Genomic DNA, 12,764 nt, shown 5'->3' with positions numbered 1-12,764 from the left:
TAAGTCTGTATAAATATATTGGAGTGCGTAACAGGATGAGAGATTAAAAAGCACTGGTGCACTTATTGGGCTTTGCCTGCCAAAAACCAAAGCAAAACTCTTTTATTAACTAAAAGATAGTTAGATATTCCCAGTCATATTCAGGATAATCAGAATAATCATATTACTGATAGTATAATTTTTAAGCAAAAGCAACAATAACACCAACACCTATATAACAAAGGCTGGAGAGAGGGCGATGCTGACTTGCCAACCAGCAGAAAGATTTAAAATAATCTTCCCAGCTTCCCCAAAATTATTCTGCTAACTTCAAAAGTTATCTTAGTGTAAAATGAAAATAGGAGAAATGGCAGTTGTGCAACAAAGTTTTTTTTTCTTAAATGTCCCTTGGGAAAATGTTTTTGAAAATACCAGTCTTAACCTAAAAAACAATGACAAATCTTTTTGCAAACCACCCATTAAAATTTACTTTAAAAACACTGCCACTGGAATTCTCCACCCTGGGCAAAAGAAATATTGAGTAAATGCATACCTGACTGAGTAGCTGCCCATGAAAAATGGTGTTCACCACCTTCAGAACCTGCTTGGTGAGCTGCCTCTGTGAAAAAGGAATGAGGATCCTGCGTTTTGTTCCTTCTGATTCCAGCTCCTGTTGCACTTTGTCCAACAATTCACAGAGAAATTCCTGAGCATCTTGCTGGTCGTAACCTCGAAACGCTGGAATCAGACTCCACACAGAATGCAGCATAGCAAAAGGAGATACTGAAGCCCACTTCCCAGACCACATGACTCTGAAAAGTGTGTGCAGTTCATGACAAAGAGAGATGTGCTTTGAATTTGGCTCCTTGGGCTGTATTAGTTCTAAACTTTTGCTTATTGAGGACCCGCCATTTAAGCCAGCTGGCAGGCTCTGCCTGCCATGTGAACCCAGCTGATCATTCCTCCCTGACTCAGTAGGAGCAGGCCCACTGATCAGCTTTCCAGACATTCTAGACTTTCCATTCACAGTCTTAGCTAACAGTTCTTCAGTTTCACAAAGATCCAGCGTCAAGAAACATTCTCTAAACTTCTGGAGGTGGCTTAATACTTGGAGGATGGAATTCATGTAGCATGTATTTCCTAGATTCTTTAGTCCAGTCACACCAGGAGTCATGAGAGGCTTTCGCCGGATGGAATAGAACTGTTTGAACTTGCTATTTTGCACCCGTCTTGAGGTAGGGGAACTTCCTTCCATATCTCTGAACTTTCGAGGAATTAGATTCTCTCTGCGAATGTGTGACAAAAGTCTGGCACTTTTTCTTGGAGGAGTGTTTGCCAACTCCTCCAACAATCTCCGCTTCATCTCTTGTCGCCGTTGCCTGGCCACTTCTTTCTTTTTTTCCAGTTCTTCCATTTGCTTCTTTTGTTCTATTTTTCTCTGGCCTCTTGAACTCTTATCAAACCAGGTCCGCAATGCCTTTGCAAGCAATGACTGCCTTCTATACCAGAGAGCTGTAAGCATCTGAGGCTGTCCCTGAGGGGTCCTCTGATGGTTGCAAACATCATCCCCCAAAGCCATTGACCGCAGCGTCCTCCCACTTCTAGCTGTTGGATCATGCTTCTGACTTTTAATTGCAGACAAAGAACTTCTTAGTAATTTCAAGTCACCTTCGGGATTATCATTCAATACATAATCTTCACAAAGGTAACAAAACACATAGAGATCATTTACTTCCATAGCCAAAGGGTGCCTGGTTTCTTCAAAGTGTTTAAGTGCATGGTCCTCAATGTATCTCCCACAGGCCACATGAGAACATTTTAGGCAAGCCCAAATTGATTCTGTGGTGTTGCAGTCCATGCAGTGCCACTTCTGGGGGTTCAGAATAGAATGGTCCTGGGCAAGTCGTAGCCGCCCAACATGTTTGCATCTATCCATGTCTTACATAAAGCTCCACTGCTTTAACCTTAAAAAAACAAGAAAGACCTCAATTACTACATATTCAAGACCTCAGTCATAATGGTAGTCTAGATACCCCTCAAATTAATAGGTTTTTCTGCAATGTGTCTGTCGCGTCCACTCAGTGTCCCTTGTTCGTTCTCCCTAAACACTCAAGTCCACCCTCTGGATGCATTTACTCTTTTTACGCTGCCACCAGTGGATCTAGTCCACACTATACCAAATATATGTAACTCAGATGCGGGCTGCCAATACAACAGGTTTATTGATCTTTTAGTTGGTAAAATCACAGATGTAAACCACAGATGGTTACTGTTTAAGATCTCTCATCAAAGTACCGTGTTTCTCCGATAATAAGACCTATCCCGAAAGTAAGCCCTCCCCTTAATTTGTAGGATTCCTCTAAAGTAAGCCCTCCCCCGAAAATAAGCCCTATTACCCTACTCGCGCCCTGGGTAAGCTTACCGAAGGCGCGAAAAAACATCCCTTCAGCAGAGCAGAATGCAGTAGGGAGAAAGCAGAGCTTCGCCCTTCATGGCAGTGCTTTCGTCTCAGGGCGCGCCGAATGGGATTCCGGGAGCCAACAGCTGCGCGAGCGCCTGAAGGCTTTTATTACAGCCAGCTCTAGATGGTTCATGTGGAGGGAGGTTTCTTGAGCTGACCACAGAGCATGGATCTGATGTTTTCCACAGTGAGCTCCCCAGCCTATCAGGCTTGCATCCGTGGTGACCTGGCATGTTAGCTGCAAAGGTCAAAACGGCCTTCCCATCAAGAGATGTGGTAGAAACGTCCACCATCGTAACTGCTGTGAAAGTTCTGGAATGACGAGTAAATGTTTGTGCTGACTGTCCTGAAGGGGATCGAAGAGGGCAAGCAGCCATGACTGTAGGGAACGCATCTTCAGACGGGCATGGGACACTGCACATGTTGTTGAGGCCATCAGTTCTAATAGATGTTGAGTGTGTCTTGCTGAGACTTTCGCATGCGGCTGGAACCTGCGAATTGCTCTTTTTATTTTCTTGCTCCGGTGGCAAGAACATGCGAGCTTCTATGGAGTTGAGTCTTGCCCCTATGTAGTCCACCACTTGAGATGGTTTCAAGTGGGACTTTTTGTAGTTGACTGAGAGTCCTAGGAATTTCAAGGTGTTGAGAACAAGTTTGGTATCCCTTAGTGCTCTTTTTCTGGATGGGGAGACGATTAACCAATCGTCTATGTATGGATAGACCTGTATCCCCTGAAGGCGTATATGAGCTGCCACAGGGGCCATACATTTGGTGAATGTCCTTGGAGCTGTTGACAGGCTGAAGGGAAGAGCGACATACTGATAAATGGTGTTTTGGAAAATTAGACGGAGGTACTTTCTGTGGTTTGGATGAATGGTGATGTGGAAGTAGGCATCTTTCAGATCCACCACAACAAACCAGTCTCCTTTCTTTAGCAGGTGAATGATGGACTCCAGGGTGACCATCCGAAAGTGCTGTGGATGAAAGTAAGTGTTTAAATCTCTCAGATCTAGAATGGGCCTTATCCCTCCGTCCTTTTTGGGTACCGCAAAGTAACGGGAGTAAAAACTCCTTGCAATGTCCCGGTTTGGTACCTTTTGAATGGCCTGTTTTCGAAGCAGGTAAGAATCTCTTCTTCTAGAACAGGATCAAACGATGTAAGCTTGACCTGTCCTAGAGGAGGCAATTCTGTAAATTCCAGATGGTAACCGGAGTGTATAATGTTTAAGACCCAGTAGTCTTTTGTTATGGTTAACCAATTTTGCAGATATGGAGACAGGTGAGTTGTGTGGGCACTTCCGATGGTGTTTTGATTAAGTCAAAGGTACTATTTTGCTTTTCCCCCCCCGTAGGCTTATAGGATTATCTTCGTTGACTGGATTGCGGTCTGAGAGTGGAAGCAGAAGAAGAGGCTTGAGATAATCGAACTTGACCTTGGTTTCTGAAAGGACGGTAAGACTGGGATGTTGGTTGCTGGTATATGTGCTGTGGATACTTAGAGCACCATTGGAACTTACTATATCTGGGTTGTTGTTGGATGGAATAGGATTTAGCTGTCTTTTTGCTTTTGTGCAGGTTCTCCAAGTTATCATCTGTCTTGTCGTTGAAGAGACCTGAAGCAACGAATGGTAAGTTTTCAATCCAGGTTTTAATGTCATCCATAATATTTGCAGATCTAAGCCAAGCATGCCTTCTCAGAGTAATGATTGGGGCAAGATTCTTGGCTGTGGCATCAGCTACATGGCGAGATGCTAGCCTTTGGTGTTTTGATAGAGTAAGGGCCTCAGCATGTGTGTTCGTACAAAGTTGTCTGATGTCCTCAGGAGCAACTTCTAAGGCTGGTAGTATTCGGGACCATAATTGCCTTTGATAGGCTCCCATAGCCATGAAATAGTTAATGACTCACAATACAAAAGTGGTTAGGGAGTACATACGCCAACCAAGGACCTCCAACTTCCTGCCTTCTCTGTTGGTGGGAGTGACATGGCCCTTCGCAGGTAATTTAGAGGCACTAGATTCCACCACCAAGGAATTTGATACAGGATGCTTGATTAAGAAAGTGGTATCAGGTCCATGGATGCGGTACAGATTTTCTGTTCTACGGGATACTGGTGTAGAATTTGCTGGCTGGACCCAATATTCTTTAATGAGGTCCAGTAAGGCAGGTATGTAGGCTAACCTCAATGGCGGGGATCTCTCTTGATTGATATCTCCAAAAATGAGATCCTCAGTCTGTGGAGGTGATTGTTCAGTGTCCATCTTAAGAGTCTGAGCCATGCGGGAGACCATCTGGACGTAGGACGAAAAATTCTCAGATGGAGATGAAGGATGAGTGTCCGCTGCATCAGACTCAAGAGGTTCCCCTGCCACAGGTGTCTCCAGGGAAGCTTCAGACATCATATCATCCTCTTGCTCAGAGAGGCCTGAGGAAATAAGTTGCTCCTGCTCAGAAGTCGAATGCCTCTTGGCAGGATGTCCAGAGTCCTTTTGAGATGATTGTCCCTGGGCAGAAACTGCGCCTTTGGAGGTTGTTAGTGATTTGTCATGATGAGAGATCGCAGTCTCCTCCATATGGTTTTGCTTCGAAGACTTGTGACTCTCAACATCGATGTGATCTCGACGTCGATGCTTGCGAGGAGGAGAGACTGATGGAGAGGACGAGGAATAGTTGTAATGCCTTCTTTTCCTTCACCTCCTGTAACCCTCCAACATTGAAGAGGAGTCTGATGTATAATCCCATCTTCGACGTCGATGCCGAGATTTCCTTCGGTCCTCACTATAATCTCAGTCAGAAAGAGATTCATCTCTTCGGCGTTGACGTTTCCTCCTCCTCTCCATGTTGGAGTCCAAGCTACTCCACCTGTGTTTATGCCAGTGGTGAGATTTTCTAGGCAAAACGACCACCTCCTGCTCTGAATGTGGACGTCGAGGAGGAGACAGGTTCTTGGCCTTGGCTGGTCTCTTACGGGGTGGAGAATTCAAAGCCAAAGACCTCGACGCCAAGGAAGGAGAATATGATGCCCGCCCGGTAAAAACAGGGCTGTGTTGGTCCAAAGCCGAACTAGCAACAGTCTGGCCTAGTTGGCTCATGGAAGGCGATTGTCCGGCATCGATAGGTAGTGATTCTTGTTGTCGGGGTGGTAATAAAGTCCCCGTTTCAGAAAACGATTCTCGGTCCCAAGAAGAATCTTCTAAAATAGACAAAGGCACAGATGCTGAAATTGGTGGGACTAAAAGGGTATGCTCCTTAGACTTTCCCTTGGTCTTAGTTGTTTTATCTTTTTGTTTTAGATCAGTGGCCGCACTGCAGGCAGAAGAAATGGTACGTGGCTTCTTAGCAGGAGTTTTTTTCTTGTGTTTGTCCACAGTCTTAGTAGTTTGAAGGGGTGGTGGTGAGGCAACCCAAACTTCAGAACGTACAGTAGATGTAGTTGGGGTAGACTCCATTTCAGAAGGTTGAGAGTCAGGGAGTGTCTGGTTCCAAAGAAAATATTTCTGTCGTTGTTGACAGGCTTTGGTAAATCCTTTGCAGTGCCTACAGAGATGGGGCTGATGGTTTTCTCTCAGGCAAAAAACACAAAGACTGGCTGTTAAAAAAAGGTAGCTTTCAGGAACCAGCAGTACAGCGGCTGAATGGTCCTGAACGGGACATAAGCCGGCAATTACTGGGAGGAAGTCCGATAATGAGGTGCTAAAAGGATTAGGAAGATGGCACGTGGTGCCACAGCGGGCGGTCTAACCGGTGGGAAAAGACAATCAAGTACTTGGCAGGGATTAGCCAGTAGAGAAGTCGTTCAGTCCGCTGTCAGGGCAACAGGGAAGCGGAAATTTGACGAACAAGCCGGGTCAAATACGAAAATAGCCAAAAGAAGAACGCGAAAAAGAGAGCTCTAGTCGAGAGGTTCCAACTCCGCTGGCAGAAAAAATGGAACTGGGAGCTGAGGCGGGCGGAGCATGCGCTGTAGAGGGCAACCTAAACTTTGTTACTTTTTCCTAAAGCTCTAGAAGATTCTGAGAGGACCAGCACAGGTGCTGTTTTACCCATTTGAGTGCATTCACGGAGGCCACACTGAAGAACCAGAAATTTTAAACAAATTGAAAAGCTCTAAGTATCGCAAAGGAGTCAGATTGCAGCGGCGGCAAAAAAGAACTGAGGTAACCACGGGCGGGCGGGGCATGTGCACAACGTGGAACGTTCTATTGGTCAGTTATTTAAGCTCTAGAATATTCCGAAGAGTCCTGCGGAGGCGCAGTTTAACCCATTTGTGTGCATTCACAGAGACCATGAAGAATCCATGTTTGGGCAATATTAGTCACATATGGCTTTCAGCAGGTATCCTCTACAGTACCCCTGCTACCTCTTCAAAGTTAATACACCTTTTCCACTGTAACTATTTTCCTTTGGGACTTAAAACTGACTTTTTACAACTCTAGTCTACTAAAATATACAAGAGATGTAACAGCTTATTCTTTTAAAATAATTTTCTTGAGAGAAACTATGGAATGTATTAGGTTAGAGTAGCAAAAGATAGTTCAGTTTCCCATGGTTTCTGGACCATTAGAGAAACCATTTCTTTCCTAGCAAAGTGAGGAAAACCTTTCCTGTCCTGAGAGGGAAGGTTTAGTATCTCCCTCTAGAGGAGAATAAGTGGGGATGAATATATGTGTGTGTGAATCTATGTATGAGAATAGATGTGTGTGGGTATGCATAATGTGTGCGTCAGACACAGTGTGTGGGTATCTCTCTCTCTCTCTCTCTCTCTCTGTGTGTGTGTGTGTGTGTGTGTGTGTGTGTGTATGTGTGTGTGTGTGTGTGTAAGACCTGCAACTCATCTCCTGGTAGCTCTAGCCAGATCCACTGTTCAAATATAGTCCCCTCCCAACTGCCATCCATCACCAGATGACTGTGAAAAGATTTTTCACACTTGATACATAACCTTCATGATCATACAGGGTGCTTTCCTCTACAATAACAAACAAGACAAAAGCTCTATTGTTCAGTATGCATTCTGGCATGCACGGAAGAAAGTACAGCATAAAGAACAAGTTTAAAATGGAACTAAATACTCACCGATTCATACTTAAATATTCTCGCAACTCAATGATCAGAGTCTGGAACATCCCCATTTCAGTCAATTGGAGCTTAACCATTCTTCTGGAATTTAATCATAACTTATGTCTTCATTAGAAAAAAGGCCCTAGAAAGAAAACAGTCCTCTGAAACATACATAAACAAGGCCCAGGCTGTGCAGCTTTACAATATAAATCATTTTACTGCAAGAACCACTGCAGAGAAAATATTTTTAACGATGGACAAAAACTAACTAGAAGCCGTAGTAGTAACACAGCCACTGATTAATAAAATTCACATGCAAAAAGACACTCTGGATCTTCGTTTCACAGTTCCTACTTTATAAACCAATCTGCTAGTCATATAGAGTTCATTAATTCTATAAATCGTAATAAATTACCAATGATATTGTAAATAAAATCTAAAGATACCACCCCATCAATAAATATGCTTGATTATTTTGATCTGAAAGACAAGAAGAAATAAAATAGCTTTTTGTGGAAAAATTCTACAATTAATTATTTTTGTTTGTATGTGATTTTTAGAACATATATTTTGCACATATAAAGCAACTATTATATAGATTACCACAGAGAGAGAGAGAGAGAGAGAGAGAGAGAGAGAGAGAGAGAGATTAAATGGGAGGAGAAAGGACTAAGTTTATGATGGACCATTTCCAAGGGATAAACAACTTGTCTGAATGGAGTAAAAACCATTCACAACGACAGAAAAATGCACAGTTTCATAGTCCCTCTGCAAAACACATTGTTACAAATGTGCCATATGGTAGTTGCAAATGATAAAGCATCTACATATACCAAAAATATTTGTGAGTATAGAATAAATCAGTCCTTACATTGTTTTGTGGTCACAACTAATATTATCTTTTCCCCTCTAAAATCCTCCCCCCCCCCCCCGGCAGCATTTCAAGTTATTCTGACATTTAGACCCATGGGGAATATCTCTATTTGCATGTCATTGGCCTCCCACTATGCTGATTTCAATAGGTATGACATCACTGAGACAGGGTTAGCCAGGGATGCCAGCTATGAGCACTTTTCATGAATTTTAACAAAGAAGTCACATGGGATCTTGGGGTAGTGGAAGAAGAGGGAAACTAATAAGGAAGTCCCAAGAAATATCATTTGGGAGAGGAGGAAGTGTATTGTTATTCCCTGATCAGTTTTTAGTAGAAATATGAGCCATACAAGAGGCATGACCTGGGTCTGTTGTCGGAACTTACTGGAGAACCAGGAATCTGCTAAGAAGCATGAATACAGTCCATAAAGCCTGTGTCTTAACCACATTGTCACAATTCCAACTGAAACAAAATCTAAGTATGTATTTCTCTCATACCTCTTTCCATTTGTTATTCCTTGCTCCTACCAACAACCATCCCATTTCACTTTCTTCTCTACTGGTAAAATTTAAATTGCTATTTCCTCACAACAAAGGTGTGTCTTTTTTTAAAAAAATGTATCTTGCCACGTGAAATGCCATACATAGTGCTGAATTTTTTAAAAAAATAATCTTATGGATTCTTTTGAATAAAAACTAACAAGTTTTACTCAACGTGAATGTTCAAGGATTGCAACCCTATGTCAGATAAAACAGGACGCTTTATTGGTTTTCATGCAGCAGGCCATTCATTTAATTTTATTTTATTTAAAATATTTTTACCCTGTCTTTCTCCTTAAAAGCGGGTCTTAACATAGTTTTATACCACTGATTCCAGGACAGCCACACTCATTGCACATACCGTATAACTTAACAGAGGTAAAGGTTCCCCTTCACATTTAGTTCAGTCGTGTCCGACTCTAGGGGGCGGTGTTCATCCCCATAAAACCAGCGTTTGTCCGTAGACAGTTTCCGGAACACTGTTACCTTCCCACCGTGGTGGTACCTATTTATCTACTCGCATTTACATGCTTTGGAACTGCTAGGTTGGCAGGACCTGGGATAAGTGACGGGACCTCAGTCTGTTGCATGGATTCAATCTTACGGCTGCTGGTCTTCTGACCTTGCAGCCCAGAGGCTTCTGCGGTTTAACCCGCAGCGCCACCACGTCCTACTTAACAGAGGTACTTTTCTGCAAAGGTACACAATATACAGTGATGGCACTATATGAATAATTCCAGTACATAATAGCAAGCCTACCATCAAGCAAATCAGTTGAACCTGAATATTAAGATTCACTATTCTAAGTGATGCAGAATGCTTTTTAACACTGAGATTAAAAGTAAAACAGCACACACAACTTGATCCTACATAAGTAAAGGTGATGATAATGATGAGCAACGAGTAACAACAATGCAAGAATTGCTTCTGAAAGCCAGGTAACAGTAGCAGAAATGAGTTTGGTTGTGGTGGGTTTTTCGGGCTCTTTGGCCGTGTTCTGAAGGTTGAAATGAGTTTACTCTGGAAATAGATAATGAATAGTCTCTCATTCATGAGATTGTCATAAATTGGAGGTGTCTTGAAGGTATGAAACAACAACAATGCAATGAGTTACTCTGGAGAAGTAGTTTTTAACAGAACATAGACATTAGTTTGCTTCAGCACATAGAGCAGAAATAAAAGGATAGTAGCAAACATCATTGTAATCAACAAAAGCACACACTGAAATTATTCAGCTAGACTTATAATGCCACCACCATTTTGCTTTGAGAAGTAATGTTCTAGGTTCTGCAACAGTTGATGTAACCATCTCAGCTTAATGTTGGTGTCCACATTTTCTTACCTTACAGAAAATAAGTGTGTGTGTGTGTGTGTGTGTGTGTGTGTGTGTGTGTGTGTGTGTGTGTGTGTGTTAGAAATCTATCTGCAGATACAAGGAACAGAATATCCCTCTTAAAGAGATCAGTATCTTCCTCTTTATCAATAATCTTCATCTCCATATTTGAACTGTCTTGATGCTTTCAACTAAATCACATACAAGAGAGCAGAATTGGTGAAAACTGATGATTACTTTCCTCCCTTTAGTAGAGTATATATAATAAAGTGTGTCTAAAGAAGAGTCACAAGCTAGTTTTGAATATACATCACATGAGGAATAGCAGCACTGTCCTATTCTTACATATTAAAAGCCTCTGGCAACATGCAGAAAGATCAGAGTTGCATGATAATTGGAATGAGGGAAGGAATTTGAGCCATTCAACTGAGCAGTAGTTAAACTACTGAATGCTCAAAGAAATATTATTAATTAGCTTATAATATTTTGCAAAACAAAGGTGATCCTAGATATAACTGAACATAAGTATAAAATCATTACATTGATCAAACTCTTGAAGATTATTTCTATACACCTGATTCGTTAATATCATTTTCAAGTAGTATGCAGGACAAACATACAGACATCTCTGTGGTCTCCTCTTGTTTCAGATACAATCACTGAAAGGGTTATTTCCACATTACATGGAGCAAATCTATGTTTGTAACCCACCATAAGTACTTATACAGGGAGATGGGCAGTCATTCCTGTCTGCTGGCACATGAGCACCTGTATTTCAGACATGGAATTTGTGGGAAATGATCCTCAGTAAGCTGAAAGGAACTTTAACCCAGAGGCTGAAATCCTATTCATTTCGGTGTAAAGTTACTCTTGAAGTATACTGGACATTACACCCAAGTAGCTAGCACTGTTCAATTTGCTACAGCAACAGTGGTGTGTTTTGTGCCTCTGCATCCTCCTCCTGTTCTCACTGGGGAAAGAGAATAGGAACAACAGCAGCAACAGCAGCTGCCTCCGCTGGTCACAACACCAACACAAACCACTACTTCCTGTTCACAAACAAGCAAGCAAGCAGGCAGTAAAGAAGGCAGATATTGTGTGAGGGCTGGAAAAGAGCACCTAAGTTTATGCAGCCCAGGCAACTGACTGGAGCAGTTGTAACATCTTGAGGGGTTATCTTTGACTCTGATGCTTACTCCTTAAGATTCTCTTTGCCACTCGTACTTTCTCAAGATTTAGCTCCAGTGAAAGAACAGCCAGTGGCAACTCCTTTGACTGCTACTCCTTTCCGTATCAATGTTGCCTTGTGCATGGTCAACTAGACTTAGAAAGAGTGGCCAGCTACTCCCCCTGCAAGCCAATACCATATTTTTCGCACCATAAGACGCACATTTTCCCCACAAAACAGGGTGGTGGAATGTCTGTGCGTCTTATGGAGCGAAGAAAACAGATTATATTTTCCTGTTTTCTTCTAAAAAATTAGTGCGTCTTATGGAAAGGTGCGTCTTATGGAGCGAAAAATACGGTATGTATGCGGAAGTCCTTACTGAATAGTACTTCCATTCTCCTGTGATTTTCCCCAGTATTTCCAAAGCTTCACAATAGGATTTCAGCCATTAGGTTAAAGAATCAGTGTGACTCTAATAGTTAAAGGTTATAATGCAACAGATGACTGAATCAATCAATGTAACTGTCATTCAACTTTATGCTTTAATTACAGATACTGAAGAAGAAGCCTAAAGCTTTCATGAAAGTATCTAGGAGGAAAATGATTATGTCAAAACAAAGTGTCGATAATCATAGAGAAATGCAGGAGTAGGATACAAAGCAGAAGCAAACACTGTTGAAAAATTTGGCCTATGCACCATAAATAAAGCAGGAAACTGACTCATAAAATTCTGTAACCCAACAATTTGTTTATCATAAATACTTGCTTCTTGCAACTAGAGAATAATCCACATGGACTTCACCAGATGGCCATTACAAAAACAGGCTGCATAAATGGAAGCAGAAAATGGAGAAACTCTATTCTCTCTGTCAAAACAAGATCAAGAGCAGACTGTAGTACTGATCATTAACTGATCAAATCAAAAATTAAAGTAAAGCTGAAAAAGAAACTAAAGCACTCGTTGTGACAAAATATAATTTAAATAATATTTATGATGAATTAAAAGTCAATATAAAGAAGAGATTGGTATTACTAAACTCAAGTTGACTGTGCAGCAAAAAATTGAAACCACTGGCTGAAATCCTGTTGCCTAGCGTAGTCAATAGCACTAGAGGAGGCCCGCTGAATCAGTGAGGATTTTACAAGTTAACATGCCTATAAGTTCCACTGCTTCAAATGGGCCTAGTGCAGATGCAACTTATTAATGTACAATAAAATCACAATTAGAGTAGGTCCATTTGAGTCAATGAAACTTATGGAAGAAATGACTCACCAAATCTACACTGATTCAATGGGCTTACTGTAGTGTAGTAGGCTAAGCAACAAGATTTCAACCACGGATATACAGTGGTGC

General features: G+C 41.8%; 1 protein-coding gene across 4 annotated transcripts in view; it reads right to left on the bottom strand.

Annotated features, from left to right (window-relative positions):
* Nucleotides 1-12,764, bottom strand: part of USP49 (ubiquitin specific peptidase 49) — a 56,480-nt gene that overhangs the window by 17,948 nt on the left and 25,768 nt on the right. For 3 of the 4 annotated variants that reach the window (XM_072997362.2, XM_072997363.2, XM_072997364.2), the window contains 2 exons: nucleotides 7,512-7,638; nucleotides 533-1,943 (listed from right to left, as the gene is read on the bottom strand). In XM_072997362.2, coding sequence (XP_072853463.2) covers nucleotides 533-1,915 — 1,383 coding nt within the window. In that variant the 5' untranslated portion in view covers nucleotides 1,916-1,943; nucleotides 7,512-7,638. Of the gene's footprint in view, nucleotides 1-532; nucleotides 1,944-7,511; nucleotides 7,639-12,764 lie in introns of those variants that run through there. The other variant, XR_013545019.1, reaches the window with a different exon arrangement.

Source organism: Pogona vitticeps, chromosome 4 (assembly GCF_051106095.1).
Source record: "Pogona vitticeps strain Pit_001003342236 chromosome 4, PviZW2.1, whole genome shotgun sequence".
Taxonomy (NCBI): domain Eukaryota; kingdom Metazoa; phylum Chordata; class Lepidosauria; order Squamata; family Agamidae; genus Pogona; species Pogona vitticeps.
The sequence above is the reverse complement of the archived record's forward strand: the minus strand, read 5'-3'. Positions and strand labels throughout refer to the sequence as shown.